General features: G+C 39.6%; 2 protein-coding genes across 2 annotated transcripts in view; one reads left to right on the top strand and one right to left on the bottom strand.

Annotated features, from left to right (window-relative positions):
- LOC144666200 (ubiquitin carboxyl-terminal hydrolase isozyme L5-like) overlaps window positions 1-2,883 on the top strand; it is a 10,690-nt gene extending 7,807 nt beyond the window's left edge. Inside the window, exons 8-12 of the mRNA XM_078527582.1 lie at window positions 9-123; window positions 1,659-1,688; window positions 1,849-1,986; window positions 2,079-2,177; window positions 2,677-2,883. Coding sequence (XP_078383708.1) covers window positions 9-123; window positions 1,659-1,688; window positions 1,849-1,986; window positions 2,079-2,177; window positions 2,677-2,721 — 427 coding nt within the window. The 3' untranslated portion in view covers window positions 2,722-2,883. The remainder of the gene's footprint in view (window positions 1-8; window positions 124-1,658; window positions 1,689-1,848; window positions 1,987-2,078; window positions 2,178-2,676) is intronic.
- Window positions 2,853-20,484, bottom strand: LOC144666161 (anaphase-promoting complex subunit 5-like). The gene is made up of 21 exons (XM_078527529.1): window positions 20,317-20,484; window positions 18,744-18,823; window positions 16,834-16,943; window positions 15,892-16,087; window positions 15,356-15,416; window positions 14,837-14,938; window positions 13,946-14,154; window positions 12,905-12,986; window positions 12,075-12,167; window positions 11,416-11,483; window positions 10,014-10,127; window positions 9,488-9,641; window positions 8,729-8,803; window positions 8,141-8,262; window positions 7,520-7,597; window positions 7,129-7,182; window positions 6,505-6,652; window positions 5,676-5,745; window positions 4,672-4,767; window positions 3,889-3,983; window positions 2,853-3,667 (listed from the first exon to the last, which is right to left on the bottom strand). The coding sequence occupies exons 1-21, from the start codon at window positions 20,476-20,478 to the stop codon at window positions 3,548-3,550; spliced, it is 2,289 nt and encodes a 762-aa protein (XP_078383655.1). The 5' UTR covers window positions 20,479-20,484; the 3' UTR covers window positions 2,853-3,547.

Here is a 20,484-nt window from a genome sequence, read left to right as displayed (position 1 = left end):
TGCCTCAGATACTCAGCAGAGGAAATCCATTTTAATCTCATGGCAATTGTTTCGTCGAGAAAGGCAATTCACCTCAAAGATATCGACAGACTGAACCAAAGAAAAACACAGATTTTAGATCAGGTACTAGTATTAAGAAGGGACATGTCTCTGGGGCTGGTACCTGTACAAGTCCCTTGATGAGGTGACATGAGGGAACAAGTCAAAGGGACTTGTCCCATGTGTTTTGAAATGTTAAGTCCAATCCCTGTGACTTGACCCTTCAATTAACCCATTGACTCCCGGAGATTTTTTAAAAAAACGCATTTTTTGGACGTTTTTGACATTTTCTCGTCACTTATGAGTCAATTACCGTATTTACTCGAATAAGCGCCGCCCCCGAATAAGCGCCGCCCTCGAATAAGCGCCGCATTCGGGACAAAAAAGTTAATAAGCGCCGCCCTCGAATAAGCGCCGCAGTGCTGATGCGGCGCTTACTCGAGGAATTCCTTATAACGAAAAATAGCACTACAAAGAAACTCTAAAACAGCCTTGGAAATTCCTTTTCATCAAAAGCGTTGTTTTGCAGCTCAAAGTTATTATGTTTTACCGCTCGCCTATTATTATTTTCTATCCAAAATTCTTTCAATGCGCAGTTCTGTTAACGTTGTGAAGGCCATGAGCTTTGTCGGGACAGCAAGCGCAACTACTCTCTTCCGTAAGAGACGGATCCTAGCAATCAAAAGAACCTTCTTTTAGTTACTGTAGAAGTTTCGTTTCGATTAGATTCTTTGCGACGTCCAAATTTTAAATAAGCGCCGCCCTCAAATAAGCGCCGCCCTCGAATAAGCGCCGCACTTGTGGCGCGAAAAATTAAATAAGCGCCGCGGCGCTTATTCGAGTAAATACGGTAAGCTCCAAACTACTCAGGTCCTTTAGGTCCACAATCATTGGAATGTAGGTCATTGTTGTTCAGGCATGCGCACAAATCACAATTTTGAGAAAGTGCCCTACTACTCTAGGCTTTTCGTTTTTCATTTTTTTTCTTGCCTTTCCATTTTCCCTTTTCTTATCTTTTTGCTGCAGTTGTTGGCCTATAACTGGGCTTGCTTGCAGTAAAGGAATTTTCGAGATAGTACCATCCAAACAGGAAATACTCGCCACTGATGAGCCATGGGTGGCTGAGGCAAATTCTCCTACGAGTTTTTCACCTAAATTTTTAAGCATGTTTGTGTATATTTCAAGCACAATTGACCCAATCACTCTAATTAGGGCATCATTGGAAAGAGCTTTTCCTCCTGCAGAGTTTGAGTGTAAGTGATGCCTTTTTTGATCAAAGATGATGACGTCACAAGTGGAAGAAAGAGCAACGATCGTCAAGGCTGGTTTGGGCCAGCACGGGAGCCAATGGGTTAAAACCAATTTGAATTCAAGGGATAAGTCACAGTGACCAAATTTTGGTTATTGTGACTAGATTTTTGACAAAAGGGTAGTTCACTTAAAGGGACTTGTCCACTTGTGTGTGCCGACCTTTATGGCATATGCAGATGTCAGTGGAGATCTAAAAAGTTGACCCCTAAGACTGGACCCAGGGCAATTTACCATTCCCTTGGGTTGCCATGACTTTTGTTTTGGCAGCAAATTAACATTTGTTTTCTTTCTCTCCTTGTGTTTTCCAGTTGGAAGAATTAAAAAGACAGACTTCAGAGGTGTGATGAATTGTCTCATGTCTATAAAAAAATATGACCCTTTTCTCAACTGTTTCATATTTAACTATCAGTATTCAAGTGAGCTTATGGATGTATAATACGCGTCTAATGCACAAAGTAGTATTATAATGTTTAAAATCCTCTGGGTTACTGTTCTCAGGGAGGAGAGGGAATGGAAACAGACCAGGTGGCATCTTCAGCCAGTGAGTTTCAAGCTATTATAAAGAACATCGACAGTGAAATTTCTCGACTGCAGACACTTATTGTGGGGGAGGATGACAAAATGATACGATACAAGGTAGGGTCTGGGACTATATGAATAAACTTCACTCTTGTAAAATGTTTTGACGTATGTGAACAGTGATGAGATTTTATTTCAATTTTGTACAGGTTGAAAACATCCGAAGAAAACACAACTACCTGCCTTTGATCATGGAACTTTTAAAAGTCTTGGCCAAAGAAGGAAAACTGGTGCCATTGGTGGAAAAAGTATGTTTACCTTCAACTGAACAATCTAGCTCTTCAATCTGTAGAATAAGTAGCCTGTGTGCACGTGTAGCTGTACCTATCCCCTTCGGAAAAACGTTTTTCCTTGGGGGGATAGGTATGGAGCCCTGTTAGTAGGCTATAGAATAAGGACAAAACGGTTTTCACCTTTAGGTCACATGTCCTCCAGCTACAAAGGTCCAATCCATTGCCAGTAAAAAAGCGCAGCCGTCTGTGTAAATATCCTTCAAGGCGCATTCCAATTTGGCTATAATACTGAATTCTTCAACTACTTCATGACATCGGTTTAGTGATCTAAATGACCTAACACTGAGCATTTCGTTTTGGATTACTGATTGCATGCAAGAATACTCAGATGATAGTTTTGACTAACAACCCTACTTTTCCAAAGTATGTATGTTTATTGTGCTGAAGGCCGAAAATTGCTTAGTAGATATTGTTTATTTCTAACTAAAAAGCAAAATGCATTGTTTTCTTTCAGGCAAAAGAAGAAGTACAGGCCAAGAAAACAGAACAAGCTAAATGAACGAAAGCACAAAATGTCTCAACAACTGTCACCAAGATCAAAGAAATCTCTGCATTCGATTTTTGTCAATCTTATAATTTGCATTACTTGTACAGCAGCAATTAAAGTAAATAAAACGTTTCTGTATATGTTTTGTACAAAACACTTGTACACGTGTGATAATTTTGTGACTGGTTTATTCAATGTAGTATTGCAATAATTGTCTATAAAAACTATACTACCATTTGGGACGTTTGCTTTCTACTCTGTTTCATTTACATTTTCTCTTTCGAACAGTACAGTTGGACCCGTTATTACAGGCGTCAATCAATCAATCAAAAACTTTATTTACGTGGCATACCACGTTTTAACGGCCTCTTGTAGTCTGACGAAAAGTTCACCCAGTTAGTTTCTTCCTTTATGAATCCCTTTAATACGTCCACGCGCGCATTTTGGTGACCACTTTGTGGACAGATTATCAGAAGGCAAACGTGGGAGGGGGCATCCCGTGTCGATTGTCTAACGTTTAAAATGTCCTGTGTTAGTTATCTTTCACGGTGAAAAATACGAAAAACTACATAGTTGAGTCCTTCATGAGATCCTACTCAACTGTTTCAACTCAACACGAGGCTTGGCTCTGCAGTAGCCTGGCCTTTAAGCTGTACAGTAATCGCTCCTTTCTTCTAGAAGTGACACCTTTTGCTTTTGATATCTTGTGCCCGAGCTCGAGCCCGCCCAGATGAAATGTGTTTTTTTTTTTTCACCAAGCGTGCGACATTCTCCGTGAGTTGGCTGTAGCTTGCTTCTCCACTTTCTTATTCAGTTCCTTAGAAGAGGTTCAGTTGTGTTACAATACAAACAGAGAAGAGCGAGTGCAGTTCTCGGGTTGTCTTTGGAGGATTTCACAGCACTCCGCAGCACAGGCGTTTCTTTCGATAGTGAAGCCTAACTCGTCATATATCCTTGCCTGGTAAAAAGGAAGCAAAGGGTTAGCATTTACTGCTTTGGCTTTCACTACTAGTTAGTTTTCTCCTTTCATGGTGAGTGCATTTGAAGTTCAAATGAATGCCGGTATAAGCCTCTCCACACCCACACTCCTATTATAGAAGAAAAATTTCTGGTCGTAGCCCCCATCCCGCCTGTCATGTTAAGTTTCTTTTCAGGCAATAGATCGTGCACAGAAGTCACCTGGAAGTACAAGACATCTCTTGTTTTGTTGACAGCGCCTAACTTTCTAAATCCTTTCACAATTCTGTCCAGGGTTGGCAAAGCAGAACGCAAATCTACGATGTAGAGAAATGAGATAAGTGAGTCACGTCACATGAGATTGCATCCCATATCGAAACAAATCGTCAAAATGCAATGGATGTTGACGTGCGGTGCGGATGTTGCGGGCGTTGCGTGCGGATGTGGCGGTGAAGCGAAAACACTACCAATATCAAGATTAGCTTTTCGCATTGCTTCAAGTTAAATGCAGCATCTAAGGCAATAGGTTTGTGCCATTTATTCAAATCATGGCTATGGCGCAGATGGTGCATCAAGTTTAGGCGCCTAGATTTTTCAAGTTTGTCGTTTTTAATCCGTGTCTTTCTCCCACAATCTACACTTATGTCCAGAATTAAACGCTGGTATTGTTTAATGAGTACTTCATGTTTGACTGTGTTATTTGACATTTCCATATTACTTCATATTTGACAAAATTTGGTGTGTTTTGGTGAATTTTTGTTAATAAAGACAGTTTGTGATGTCTGTCTTGAGGAACGTACATCTCATTAGCGTTCAATCCTGGATATATCTCACAATCTAAACCATCCTTGTCGGTTTGTTTCCCCTTTATTGGAGTTTTTCAACCCTAGTAAACTATTATTTTGATGTATATTTCGATAAAAAATACTTTTGTATTTCAAAACATGTCTTTTAAGACAATAATGTCCTTTAAAATATATTGTGGCATGAAGAAACTGTATCTACCATTTTCCCGTCGGGCTTTATCCTGATGCTGTGATGATGCAGTCAACTGGCACTTGACCAATAAAAACCGAGCACAGCACTGTATATACAGAGAACCTGAATACAAAATAACAATGTAAGTAGGCAATATGAAGCACAGAATGATCACAGTTTGGCTTGTGTTAATTTGCGAGTTTTCCGTTTGGTTTAAAATGTGGCCTGGTATAAAACCTTTCATATAAAATGTATTTCACGTACATCAAACTCGTACATCAGGCCGAAATAATAGCGAAATTATTTTCAACTTCAAATGCACTCACCATGAAAGGAGAAAACTAACCTGCAATCCAACGCTCTTTCTATTTCTTGCTCAAGTTTTTTTCCGTGTTTTATTTTATAGCGCAAAAAGGTTCACGGGAAGTGAAAGAGAGGAAAAATAGCTTTCCTTTTTTTCCTTTCTTCCACTTTTTTTACGATAGAAAAAAACACTTACCTAAACAAGTTACAAGGACAAGAAAATAATAATCATCTCATTTTCCAAGCACCCCTCAGGAGGCCCGGGATTAAACCAAAACTCGTTTCCCTTGGATTTTCTTCATTCAGTCACTGCATTTTTTACCCCTGATTTTTCAAACTACCGATTTCTCCGACAAATTTTCGTTTCCCTTGGAGGCTCGGGAAATCGGGATTCCACTGTATTACCTCAGTCTATTAGAGCGAGTTTCACTTGAGTGTCGAAAGTAAATTGCGTTTGCTTTGGTTTTGCATTACTACGCTTAGTGATTGGCTTAAAAATTTCGCGCCACTTTCTCAGCCAATCAGGAGTAAAACCAAAACAAATCGTGACTCGCTCGCGCACGTTTTCTCGCGCTTCGTGACAGCTACATGTATTTGTTTCGAGTTTTGATTGGTTCACTGGATTGTCTGTGTCCTTTGTGATTGGTCAGAGTAATTACTTTGGTTTTGGTTTTACGACACTCAATTGAAAACTGCTCTTAACAGTTATAACTGCTTAAAGAACCCACCGTGTGACAGGATCTGGACCATGGTTCTCTTTATCAGTGTAACGGCTTTTGCTGGTAAGCCTAATGAAAGCTTCAAGAGACAATAAAATATTCCTTGTTAGGGTCTGTAAAATGACGAATGAAAATTTATGACCGAGTTCAAGTCAAGGTCTCGGAGTCTTTTCTGATGATATGACTTGTCCAACATCTTTACATGCTAAAACTAAATTGGAGAGCCCCTCCCCCCGTCCCCCCCGTTAGCCATACAGGTAACCTGCAATGGGTAATAACAGAAACCCATGGGTTTGTGGTAATAATCCTATGCAGGAGGGGTAGCAATACTCTAGTCACTTTCTGCTTCAAAACCCGGGGTAGGGGAGCCAATTGTGGCTAGGCTGCTGGACTTGAAATCTTGTGGTCCGGGTTCAAACTCCTCCCTACCACTGGATGGATTTGTGTTCGGTGGTCCCGAATTCAATTTGTCCACGCTAAGAAAAGAACCAACTGGTCAGCTTCTCGCCGCCAGTTTTTTTTTTTTTTTTTCACAAGTTTTGTTTATTTACATTTTTGCTTGTTCGTTTATTCAAGGCCACAATGTAAACTTTTCGGACACCAGTAATTGCGTCTACCCTATAAAGTTGTTCGCTTGCTCGTTCGTTCCTCCATTTATTCGTTTATTTATTTTTATAACCTCCGGCTGCGTGCGCTCCCTTGGCCCTTCTACAAGCAGACTACACCTTGTACCCACAGCCAGCAACACATGCATCAATGTAGGACAAAACCAATCGGACGTCAAACAGCACTCAGTTGACCTACATTGCCAAGTAGTGTTTTGCATTGTATAACATACCTGGATTTGTGCGATGTAGAGTGATGCTAAGGCAGCTGCATTGTCCATAAAGTGCGCACACGAGATAGTTAGACAGTTGAGCGCGTATGGTAAGGCAGAAACAGGGTCTTCCAGTAATATGAACAGCTGCGTCAGAGCCAGAAGAATTCTGAGTGTAAAAATAAAATATAAATTATCTCCCAAACAAATGATCATTTTGCAGTGAAACCCTAACTTAGGACCATCTTGTAAAACATGGCCACTTTATTTTGACTAGGGACCATATTCACCAAGACCTCCTATGTTAAGACGCATTCTAAGTGGTTCCTTTAGCCTATTGTTGGTCCGGATTTACCATGGGGCAATACTTAGCACGCATCTTAAGTAAGACGTCAAGTTAGGAAGGATTCATGAATTCGGTCCCAGAATAAATTGCCCAGTCAGTCATTAACTTCCTTTTATAGGAAGCCTTAATACAGCCATCACGTTGACACGACCATATTTCTTTCGCCTGTTGGTATGCGATCGGAGTGAGGGGGTTCGGAAAATTATTCACGTGAAGAAATATGATGATATTTGCTTAAAGTGGTCAAGATATTTAAGCATTATGTTGGAGAAATCTAAAGCTACGCATTTTCACAATACCTGGCTTGGTATTCAGCAGCTGATTTCTTGCCATCATTTATGAACACTTTGTCTCTGGAACAAATCGTACAAAATATCAACTTTGTTGACCGACCAGTTTTGTAAACTGTCCAGCAAACTCAGTATAAATAGGCATCCCAAGAGTGAAATGAATAATAAAATGCGACCTGCATGCAGTGCTGTGCCACACACTAGTGATCAACGTACAGGATAATGTTAAGGTTCACAGTCAGAATGACGGATAGTTTCAAGTTACCAGTTTGTAAACTGTTCATTTGGATCATTTATAAAAAAAATAGTCATCATATATTTACACCCCGCATATGTAGGATTATAAAGCTTGATCACTCGTGCAGAATTAAAACCTTGAATGGCTGTTCTATCTTATTACCTGGAACTTTCAAGTAGCTTCTGTAACAAAGGGAAGGCTGCAGTATAATCTCCTGAATAAAGCACATTTAAAGCTGACCTAAATGAGAGAAAAAACAAAGTTTCTCTGTCAGCCTAACAATACTACTATTCTTTGTACACCTAAAGAACTAAAGAACTGGACAAACGGAGACGCAAGTAGACGAAAGTTTTCAACTTGTGTCTCCGTTTGGCCAGGACTTGCGTGCACTTGCGTTGACTTGCGATCACTTTGGTCGAGATCAAATTTGCAAGTCAACGCAAGTTTTTTGCCGTTTGGCCACCCAACGCAAGTCTGTACGCAAGTACTTGCGTCCACTTGCGTCTCTGTTTGGCCAGGCCTAAGCTGTTTTCACTAACTTCTCATGAAACCACAAGTCTATCTCTAAACACAGTTGTGGCGGCTACCCTGTCCCACATAGCCAGGCCGGGGTTAAAAATACCTGGGTTCAACCCTACATAGGGCAGGGTAGGGAAACTTCAGGAAATGGATTTGCAGTGTCTACAAACAATATTTATTTTCGTTCTTATCTGAGCCAATATCGTGGAACATGTACCATGTCAATTCAACAAACACAAGACCAACTCAACTTGTATTGTTTACCTGTACTCTGCTTCAGTTTCATCCACTGCCGTTAATTGTTCTACGCATGTTTTTGCTCTTTCCAAGTTCCCCTGAAGTAAGGCTCTGTTGTGCTCTATTTTGGCTTCTGTTGCCATCCATAGCTAGAAAAAAACAAAATACAATAATCCCAGTCAATTCCAAAAGTAACGACCCTCTTAGTTTTGTATTTAGCATGTTTTTTCTATTGTTACTTTCAGAGTGTAGCAAATTCCAGGGGGTCCCTTGTTTTAAGGTAGCTATCACATGTACCATATGTGGGCCGATCCATTGTAATAAATCAAAAACGTTTATTTTATACGTGGAAAAAACGAATTTATATTACATCAGAACAGCATTGCCTTTTCAATTAAGTTCATCTAAAACCCTTATCATCAGTTCAGCCCAAGTCAAGTCAGTTATGTTTGAGATCGCTACATTCAGAGCACCGTTACTTTCTGGGGTCACCTCTTTTAGGATTTGTACTTTGAAATTTTATAGCTGTTACCAGGGGGGCATCAATTTCTGAGACCATACAGTATATCGCTGGGTTAACACTGTTCGGACTAACATAGCAGCTACTATACCAACCCGAGAAAGCTTGGAATGTTCAGGAAACTTTGTTTTGCAAAATGATAGGATGTCTGAGGCCTCTTGAATCATTCCCTGTGAAAAGAAATACACAGTCAAAAGTGCTACCATCATTATTGGAGTGACTGAGAGTCCCCCCCTTAAAAAAAAAAAAAAAAAAAAAAAAAAAAAAAAAAAAAAAAAAAAAAAAAAACTGGAAGGAATTTAAAAGGAACGCGACCGGAGTCCCTTTAATCAGATTTGTAATTTTATCTTTCACTTAATTTTTGGTGGCCTCTATTCACCTTCAGTGGGGATCAATCAGTTATCAAATCCAAATAAATAATGTCCTTATATCAACTACAGAAATGGATATGCTTTATAATGGAACAATCAGAATGTAGCTTCAGAGTCTTCTTTATAGAGTGTTCTGCATGGTATTATTTTACCATGTCCACCTCTGTTTGATCTGTAAGCAGCCATAAGGCCGTGAAGTACCACGCGGTGCACGAGGATCCTACTTATAAATTGTTATTAAAAAGAGTAACCTTGATGTTGTAAGCAAGATTATCAAAAGGAGAAATTCAAGGTGCTTACAAAAATAACATATACCTGACATATACATCAAGGGCTAACAAACCCTCCTCCAGGAATGAAATACACGTCTGGTTTTGGCCAGGAGCCCATGTTTTGGCATAGAAACTGTTGTGTAAGGAATGAAATGCAAGCAAGACAATATCGTCTAAAGACCTATATAAGAAGTCATCCAGTACAACTTACCCTGTCAGCATGCTGCTCTACAAGACTACACAGTGAGAGGCATACAGCTTCGGCACTTTGCATCCCTGTGCTTCTACCAACTGACGACACTGATTCACTGCTTGTTGAGGTGTTTTGATGGAGTGGAAATTGGGTGAAGATACTTGCAATGCAACTGAAAACAAAAAAAGCAACTGTGTCAAACAACAATATCTGACTCAAGGTCACGTAAATGAGGTAATGCATGAAAATTGATTGCAGCAACAAAGCCCTATGTGTGCTAGGCTGCAAGCAGGCCCTCCGCGTGAAAAAAAGAGAAAAGAAAAAAAAAAGGAAAAAGGAGAGCATGCCTATAACTGTGGTACTACATTTGATGAACGGTGAAAGGAAAGAGTGGCAATTTTTGCACAACTTGTAAGTTTTCAATAAAAAAATTCTAATTCCTAATTTTGACAATATGCCCTTCAAGTCCATTCACAATCTCATATGACATTTACCCACCAGCATTTTCGCCAATCATAGTACATTAACATTGGATATGACTTACTCTTTACCATAGACCTGCCATATAGCTGCTTGCTGGACATGTGCTGCTGCGTTCAGATCACCCAGAGAATTCTGGGAATTGATGATGTTGACCTGAGAAAGGTTCTGTAAAACTCTGAAAAAAAAGTAAGAAAAAAGTAAGCATAGTTATACACTGAGTTTGTTAAACTGAAAAAAAGTTGCCCTACAAGAGAAATGTATAAAAAAATACATAGAGGATATTACATGGTTGCGCGGAGATATGAAATTTATCTTCGAGTGTTCAAATCGATATCTCACGAGCTAGCGCAGCGAACGAGTGGGATATCGATTTGAACACGAGAAGATAAATTTCATATCTCCAAGCAACCATGTAATATTCTGTTTATTATCTAAACCTACTAATTACGATGTTTTTGACGATTTTCTGAAGATTGCCGACCATTTTACGAAGATTTCCGAAGATTTGCAAAATGTCGTCCGAAGGTCGTACGAATGTTTCCGAACATTTCCCGAATTTCAATTTCTGAAGATATCCGAAGATTGCCGAAATTCAGGAAGATCCGAAGATGTTTCGACTTAATATCGATTTACTTTGGCGCATTCAGCATTGAAACAGGGCAAACTTGTCAGAAAATGTTTAGAAATCGATATCTTCACATGTGAAAATAACATGTTATTTTCACGTGTGAAGATATGATTTTTTCGCACAAAAGATTTCATGGTATTTCACTGATGTTTATATAATAAATACTAATAATAATAATATTATGGTTATCAAACACGGTTGTTAGTTTTAAAAATCCAGCAACCATTAAACTTTAAATTAGTTCTATTCTGAAGTGACACTGTCTGTGTATAACTATTGCTTGACAATCAATCATATTCAAGAAACTTGCACTGGAACAATCTCACAAATTACTGCAGTAATACACTTTCCAGCAAAAAATTATGTCGGAGGAACTGACTAAACAATCAAATATTGTTAGTCACACAAGAAAGGTTTGAACTAAATCAAACATTTTCATCTGACAGTTTATGAGTATTGACCAGCTAAAAACCAGTGTTTGCAGGGCTTGAAAATATTAAAGACTTGTCCATTTTTCTGGGACAAGCAGATTTTCCTGTCAGGTAAGTAACTTTTTCATACTTACTTGCATATGGGTAAGTACCCAGGCAAGTTATCTGTCAACTAAATCATAAAAACGTTAACTAAGACAAGTAAACAACTACCCCCGACAAGCAAACTTTGAGGGCTGCTTGTCAAAAAGGAAAGCTGGAATTTAATTTTTTTTGAAGCCCTGGTTTGATTGTTAAGGTGGTCAACCCTCATAACCTTTCCGGTGAAAATATTTGATTATTTGGCCAGAGCTTTTCTACATGTACACAAACAGCCTTAGTCCAACAAACGCACAATGTCTTACTTGGGAGGAGGAGCACCTGCCATGGTGTCGTACTGACAATGATTTAACATTCCAAGGGATGTCAGATACTGCAACAACAACAAAAGCTAGTTTAATGTATGACAAAATCAAACTTATGTATTCCTAGCCTGTGCTTATTGATATCTATGACCAACTTGGAGTTGGGCAGGGTTGACAAAAATAGTCAGCAGCTGGCGAAAATCACCACCAATTTTGTGTTTTTGGTCAGCTATTCTGCTTGGGTATCCTCTGATTCGTTAAAATCAGCCATTACTTTAAAACTTTCTGACAACCCTGGGTTGGGGTATCTCCCAACTCCTGGATGCAGTAGCAAATTTTACCTTGTATACAAGAAGTTTGATGCAGTTGTGCAACTTTAGATTTTAAACTGAGGGAATACACTTTTGTGGTGAAAAAAACATCTACTAAGGTAAGAAGTTGAAATAAATTTTCTAACATTTAACATAGTGTCAACAAAAATTTGAAGGTCAACACTGGAGAAAGAGCTCTATTAGCTTTCAAAAGATACAAATTTAGATGAAATACTGATCAGCAGATTTTCCATGCCATGTTTTGAATTCATCACCACATAAACGACTGAGGTTCTTCCCCTTTAAAGTATTTACTATATTAATGTATGTGATGGCACAGCTACATACGGGGATCTTTAGCTCAGCAGCCCTGGCAACAAATCTATCCAGTAAAAGCTTTGCTTGAGTACTGCCATCTTGTTCCAACCTATAAAGCCATCCCTACACAAAACAAAGATATATAGTATGAATTAAAACCTATAAGACAGCAAAATCGAACCCCTTTTGGTCCCTAGTTTGGAATATTGCCTCGCCTGACTGACTGCAATAACTTTATGGTGTTAGTTTATGTCATCTAAAGGCGCGTTTACACGAGAGAAAAATTTGGGTACGAACCCGTCAGAAAATTGGTCCGGACCTCACCACTTTTGTAGAGAAACAGTCAAATCAAAACGGGGCCAAAGGCGGCTATGGCCCCGTTTTGATTGACTGTTTCTCTACAAAAGTGGTTAGGTGTGGACCCTTTTTGTGACAGGTCCGTACCCAAATTTCTCTGTCCTGTAAACGCGCCTTAAGTCCCCAGAACTTAAATCAATATCCCCTCAGTAGTTAATTATTTTCTTTATTTCCATTACTGGTCTGAGCCCAGTTGTTCAAAGGGAGGATAACGCTATTCGCCAAATAAATCACTATCCAGTGGATAGCGTAGCCAGTTTGTTTTGTTAGCATTTATCCACTGGATAGCCATTTATCTGGCAGATAGCGTTATAATTTACCCTTCGAACAACTGGACCCTGTTTGCCAATAAAAATTTACTGTCTAATGATAAGCAATGTAGACTTTTTCCTATTCTGCTCTTCCCAGGACTAACACTATCTATAGTATAGACATGCACTAGTATACAGCTTCTCTGAGCTAAATTTCTAGCCTGAAAATAAAAGTTACAAAATACTTCTTACCAAACAGTGCTCCAAACAAACATGGTCATTTGTCTCTTGTGCTATTTGAATGGCTTCCTTTAATGCTGCCAGTGCCTCGCGCCTGAAAACCAGCAGACAGTAGATTACTTACAGGTATGCCAAGGCTATATTTTAAATCTGGTCAAAGACTAGGAATGTTTTCCATTTATATGAGAAACCAGTTGTTCTGGTGAAAAATCAAATGGAACAGTTCATCCCACTGGAAAACTTTCCGAACAAATGGAATACCTTCAGAGATATTCCTCTTTTGTCGTTTTTACCGGAATGCTCAGAATATCACTTTACCACGTTGCTTTTCACACTATTACCATGCTCCTTGATAAAATACGCGGCTGTTCCAGTGGGAAATGCAATAGAATGATCCTTTCCACTTGAAAGTTTTCAAATGGTACACAATCAGCCTGTACCATTGAGTTTGTTGAAAAATTGTACTGTTCAATTTGAAGGAAACTCCTCACACATCAGGTTTTTCCACACAAATGGAAAGCACTCCAGGGCATTGGAGTATTCAGATGATTTTTATGTGCTGGTATTTAACAACCAGTCTCTGCAGTGTGAACTGACTAAGAGTACTGCTACTCCCCCAGATGAGATGCTAGTCCACAGGTACACTATAACCCCTGGGAGTTTTGTTCCAACAATTTCCCAGTTCCCATTTACACCATCCTATGGGGGCCAGGAGAGAGGCACAGTGAGAGTAAGGTGCATAACAAAGCCTGTAAGTAAGACTCAGGGGTATAAAGATGGGCCAGATGTCCCAACATACAAACAAAAAAAAACAAACAAAATGGAAGGAAGTAATACAAATGGTAACTGCAAGAATGTCTCAGCTCCGCCATACTTTTTTGTACCCCAAGGCACACAAGGACAATTTTAAATTGATGTAAAATGATAAGTAATACTATGGAATACATGTAGCTGGGGGCCTACACAGTGCTCTTGAAAGAAGACAATTACTGAGGTCTAGGGGAGGGGAGAACTTTTTCTCTATCTTAAGGCAAGACCTAAACAAACCCATACCTGTGACCAAATCGACAGTGAAGAGCAGCCAAGTTCAAGGCAGCATATCTGAATCTGTGACACCTTTCAGCCTCAACCTCTTCTGAATCTGAAGCTATTTTTATAGCAGATTCACCTTGCCACTGTTGTCGATCAAAGTAATGATACAGACTGTCCAATGCTTCTTTAAATTCCTTTGTCCTCAGACAGTTAAGAAAGCTTGTATAATGCTGTTAAATAAAGGTTGATACATGGTTTACTCCTTGGTTACAAGTAACACTGAAGGATGTTGGTGAAAGGAGGCAGGAAGAGGGTTGTTGGTGGAAACCTGGGAGCAAAGAGGACAGGAACTCTGCCAAAGAAAATTGGTGGAAGAGGACAGGGGGGTCTAAACCTCCGCCGCCTCCCATGCCTTTTACTCCATCTTCCCGTTGTTGTAACTCCTGCCTCCTGCCCCTTTCTGTAGCTGTTCTCTCCTCTTTGTCCCATATGTATTGTGAAATATAATGGAAGGTTGCGAAATTTTACTCGTTTTCTCCCAGTTCCTGCCACCTTAGGAATCCCTGCTTCCCACCCTTCCCTTCTCCCACTTCCCACCCCTTTTCTCCCAGGCTTTGGCCCCCCTGTCCCCCTCCACAAATTGCAAGAAATTTGACAACATTGCACCATATGATGCAATAGAAATAGCACAAAGAACACAGGAGTTGACAAGTAGGGGACAGGAGCAGGGAGAAAGAGGTATGAGAAGCAGAAAGTTCAGACACCCCACCACCTCCCCCCTCCCCTCCCTGTTCCCACACCCTGCACCACAGCAGCAGATCACCCTTTTGTAACATTGGCTGTATAACTCTTGGTGTATGGTCCACAGCTAATCTTTCCAGCTAGATTACAAATTGAACAAACAAAACTTACAGCCTCTGCAATGTTAGGAGAAGCTGTTAAAATATCTGTTATTCTCGACTGTAGTTTAGGAGGTGGCAGGGCTTCTTCTTCAGTGGACTGCATCAGAGAGACCTTGAACACAATTTAAGGTGTTATTACCGGTATATTATTTTGAAAAAAATATCTTATATTGTATATATGGTATTGATTTTATATTTAACTTAGGTGAAAAGTGAAGCTCAAGTCAATTGGCATTTAACCATTGGATGTACAAGCAAACTCAAACCCCCACCATCGTACAACGGGGGGGGGGGGGGAGGGGTGGATGGAACCCCTCCCCACGATTTTCATTCTATTAAGGCACAGCAAAATTATTTTGCACTGTGTAGAAAGCTCTTAGAATACTCTACAAGATTACATAAATTTTCTTGGCTGTGACATCATATGACGTCATTAGAGCCGCCATTTTGGATTTCGGGGCATACACCCATTAATGTTTGGATAATATAGAAGAAAAACTTATTGTGGAAGCTAGGTGACAAAAACTACCTGTTTTGCCAAGAAGAACTCAGCTTGTCTGTTTGACACCGAACCTTGAAGGATAGGATTTCTGAAAAGAGTCAAAAAATATGTGCTTAATTAACTGCCACCAGCATCACTGGCATGTTCATGCAACAGCTACATAGTAATTCCCTCTACATGCATTGCATGCCTATAAAGGTAAAGTCTGTGTCCGAGCCTAGTGGCCCATACAACCGGAGCATATCCAGTTTCTGTAGCATTAAGCGACTGGGAGTATTGCTTCTCCCCCTGGATGGGATGCTAGTCCATCGCAGCATTACCCTCCAGCAGTAAATTTGACGGTACCCATTTATACATCTGGGTGGAGAGAGGCACTGTGAGAGAACACAACGCAGCGCCCCGGCCAGGGCTCGAACCTGGGCTGTTCGACTCGGAGTAAAGTGTGCTAACCATTAGGCCACCATGCCTCCCACTTGCATGCCTATAATACTATTTAGATTTATTAATTTTGATACTCATAATGTATTCTTTAAAATTCTGAGTGTTTAAAATTTAAACCTTACCTAGACTTGTCAGTGACATTTCCTTCATCTTCACTTTCCACACTCTGCATGCTGACATCTAAGCTTATATCCATCTCCTCTTTGTCATTATCATTTTCACGGCTGCTCAAATAAGACTTCAGCAGGTCCACAAAGTGACTCACTTGGCTGAAACTCATCTTATGGAATGACAGGGCCATTCGCCTTGTAAACAGGCCTAGAAAACACATTCAACTCTTAATGGTGATGTGTGTCATACATAGTGTTTCCTTGATTAAGCACCCAGGGTACTTATTTATGTCTCACCTTGTCAAGGTAGCACTAATTCATAGTAAAGCTTAATAAATCAGCCTTATTGACAGGTGGTGTTGAGTCAAGGGAGTGTGGTGTCCTATTTTATAAAAAAAATGTCAAAAAGGGAACTACTGCTAGTGAGCCAAAGAGTACCATCAACTATTGGATTCTTATTAATATCTAATTGAAGATTAATAAAAGTAATATTGCCATTAATTTGTAGGTCACATGCAAAAATCGAGGCAAATCTAAACAAAACAAAAAACAACCTAAAAAAGTTCTGACATGATGTTGTTATGTCCCTAGAACTTTAATTGCATTGACTCCAAGATTTTAGCCATGTTTTGAAAATGAGTTATTCACTGAGTCTCATCAGATACATGTAGTTTAAGAACATGTTTTGCATTGCATTATTATTTCTAGGTCCATTTTCTTGATGATTTCCTCAAAGTGCTAACCCAAGGTACTAAGTGTTTGATCATTGAATCAATAACAGGAATTCTGCACCCAGTCAACAACAACAAACCTTAATGATGCAGTATTTTTCTAATAAAGAACTACTTTAACTTTTGCTACAAGAGACATCTTAACGAGTGAGCTCCACTGAATATACAAATATACAAAAAAAGTTCAATTATATTGCGGTGAATTTTTCAACTGAGAACATACCAAACAAGCTCTTTTTGTGCAAAGCAGGTTCTTGTCCAGTAAGCAGGTTTTCCAGGGACTGAAAGAATTCTGAAAAGCCAGATACTCCATTCTCCACAAAGCTGTGTAAACTGTAACATAACATGATTGCGAATAATAATTAGAGATGAAGCCGACATGACGGTCAAATGGTTAGTGCAATGAACTTGAGTTTAAGAGGTTGATAGTTAAATTTCACATCTTTTATTGGAAAAAACTCCTAATGCTCCTTAAAGATTAATGGGGCTATTGCTGATAAGCCCAGTCTAATCTCGTACCCAGATCTTCTCAACCCTCGGAGAGAACATCTGGTAAAGTCGGATTTTTCTCGCGTCAAATGTGTCCGAAATCTGACACACGACGCGACTATGCATGCTCGGCAATTTTCTTGGATGAAAAGCTCACTTGGCCACTGTAAATAGCTCATGAACTTCTTTCCTATACAAGGAAAGACAAGTAACACAATCTTGAGATTGAAGATGAAAAAAAGCCGCCACTCATGTTTTGCTGCTAAATTAAAACATTCAACCCAGCCTTCAACGGCGGAGAAAAGCGCACGCAGTGTTTGACGCGTACAAGCTAGCTGTACGCGTCAAGTACGCGTCAGATTTGCAAAGTTTTTACCCATCTTTTTACCCACGAATATCGTCTTTTTACAACATTTTGTTCTGACAAGCTTGAACTACACACTGTATCTCTAGTTTATTCGCATTACAGTCGAACCTCGATTATCCGGACCTCGATTATCCGGATTTCTCGATTATCCGGACTTCCTTCTCTGGTCCCAATTTTTTCATGAATATTAATTAGTCACATTCAAGACCAGATATTACTAAGTTCTACGACGATTTAAACGTTATTTCAAGGTGTTTTACCTGTCAAAAAACATTGGAAAACCTCTGATGTGTAGTTTCCAATCGAACAAAACTTTATACTTCGGCAGGTAACTTCCTTATTCAGTTTCCACTAGCCATAAAAACATTCACACAAATAAATTTGCTTTCTGTCTTTGCTTACTTGTATTATATTGAAGTTTACATACTTTCGATTATCCGGACTCTCGATTATCCGGACTATTTAGCCTAGTCCCAACGAGTCCGGATAATCGAGGTTCGACTGTAGTAACGTTAAAAACACGAACGCGTTTTTAACAAAACCTTCAAATCCAAATATTTTCTTACTAGCTAACGTACGGTGCGCACGTGAGTCGCGTGCGAAACAAATTTTGCATCTTCTGCGCGCAAATGCTGAAGCTGTTCATCAACCAATCAGATTGGCGAACTGAACGCACTTGACCAGATGTGTACTACCGTGGTAAGTAGACATCTGGGTACGAGATTAAAGCCCACTCCTCTGATGCCTGGAATTGCACATGCCCTATTGTAAGTAAATTAATATCAAGTATTATCAACAAGCAGTGACAGGCCACAGCTAAAAACGACACAAAACAAATTAAAGGGTAGCATTAAAAAAAACTCAAGAATGTAACACAATCTATCAAAAATTACTGGTACAGTGGAACCCCGATATAACGATATGCCAAGGGGGCAGTAAAATTATATCGTTGTATCAAGGAATCGTTATATCGGGGTTCCGTCCCATACATTTTACTTTTGCCGGGACATAACATATTCATCGTTATATCGGGAGTATCGTTATATCGAAGATCGTTATATCGGGGTTCCACTGTATATAATTTCATGGAATCATCCAAAATTTTAAATGTTGAGCCATTGTTGTCTCTGTTTAGTCAGCGTTTAACATCTTACATAATAAAATCAATACTAAACTATTTTAGCTTACAAGGTCCACTAGTGTGCTGCTATAATATAAATCAAAAGCTAAATCACCTCACAAGTTTCTGCAAAAATCTACTAAAAGTTGAAAAATACCTTTTCACAAGCAGGTCAGGCAAGCTCACGTCCACAGTCTTGAGCCGTTTGCACAACTCAGTTAATTCTAAATCTGGAGCCTGAAAGAAGGGCACGATGTTTATGAAACAAGTCTTAAGCTACTAAACATAGACTTCAACTAGAAATTAAATAATAATATTTTCCTGTTAATATTTCCACTTTATAAATGGCTTTAGTTACCTTTAGTAGTGCTGCAATCTATACAACAAACAACTATTTTATTAAAATGCATGTTGTCAATGTGGTTCAATTCTACCCTTGGTACAATTTGGTATTTTTCCTTGTTTTATAGTCATTACCATATATTACCATACACCTGAAAAAAAGAAAAATACCAAATTGTACCAACTGAAGGGTAAAATTAAAACACAACATGCATGTGCAGATGACAAAGTTAATTGCATAACATAAATATATGTTGTATTACCGTTGCCATTATTGTGAGCTACTTTAACTGTAAACAGGTTTACTAGAGCACTAAGCAGGCTAGGTGGGGTGTTATTCAGGCTAACCAGAGTGCTATTCCAGGGACGGCGGAGCAGTTTTCCAGGTGGGGGGGGCTGACTTAATAAGTCTTTATTTTTTCGGAAAAAGTGGGGGGGCTAAAGCCCCCCAGCCCCCCCGGCTCCGCCGTCCCTGTATTCAGCACCCTCCTCCCCCTGGGAGATGGGGAAAAGGGTGTCACTGTAAAGAAAAGAAAATACGTCAAGCCCACCAGGTGGGAGGCATCGTGGTCTAATAGTTAGCGCGCTGGACTCCTGATTGAGCAGTCTGGGCTAGAGCCCTGGCCAGGTTCATTGTGTAGTGTTCTTGGGCAAGACATTTTCCTCTTATGGTGCCTCTCTCCACCCAGGCATCTAAATGGGTACCAGCGAACTAATGCTGGGGCTATTATAGAGGCCCTGCCAGGGTAAATTCCGACAAGCGACATGGCCCAAAAAGTAGCGACAGCATACTAATAAAATTGCGACAAACGACAACCCTTATGGAAAAAAACTTAAATTCCGACAAGGACAAGCAATTTCCTTCAATTTAATTACCGACAGCGACATGAAGAGCGATAAAACAGCGACATGGCACATAATTAAATTTAAACAAGCGACACAGGAACCCCCCTGGCAGGGCCTCATTATATATAACCCTGCAATGGACTAGCATCCCATCCAGGGGGAGTAGAAAAACTCGTAGTTGCTTCATGCTACACAAAACCGGGATAAGCTCCGGCAAGGTAGGCCACTAGGCTTGACACAGATTTTATCTCACCAGTAAATAAGCCTCCCAAAAACCATTCCTCATCAACATCACTTGCCCAACCAATATATAAAGGCTTACCATAATTTGATTTCCCTCCACCCTGTATTAAGTGTTTACAAAATCATTTAGATCATCTAACATATTGTGACATATCAAAAACAGCTAATGCTTTAAACGTAAGCTTATTACTAAGCTTAATGCAAAACACAAGCTTAAGCTTAAGTTCTTAAGCTGTTTTAAAGTAACTTAGTTTATGCATGAAAAATAGCTCATTATTTGTACACTGTGATCTCTGTACCTCAAAGAATTCCAACAAAAGCAAAGATAATTGTTGTCTACATCTTCCTATACAGTCTGAGTATTCTTCATGTTCCTCATCCGTGGAGCTCAGGTGCTTGATAAGGATCAAGAGAGATACTTTGTGCGGCGAAACCCAATCTTTCTGCGACTTTGTCGCCATTTTGAA

The sequence above is a fragment of the Oculina patagonica genome, chromosome 1 (genome assembly GCF_052425735.1).
Source record: "Oculina patagonica isolate OP01 chromosome 1, crgOcupat, whole genome shotgun sequence".
NCBI classification, from domain to species: Eukaryota; Metazoa; Cnidaria; class Anthozoa; order Scleractinia; family Oculinidae; genus Oculina; species Oculina patagonica.
This window is presented reverse-complemented; position numbering and strand designations above follow the sequence as displayed.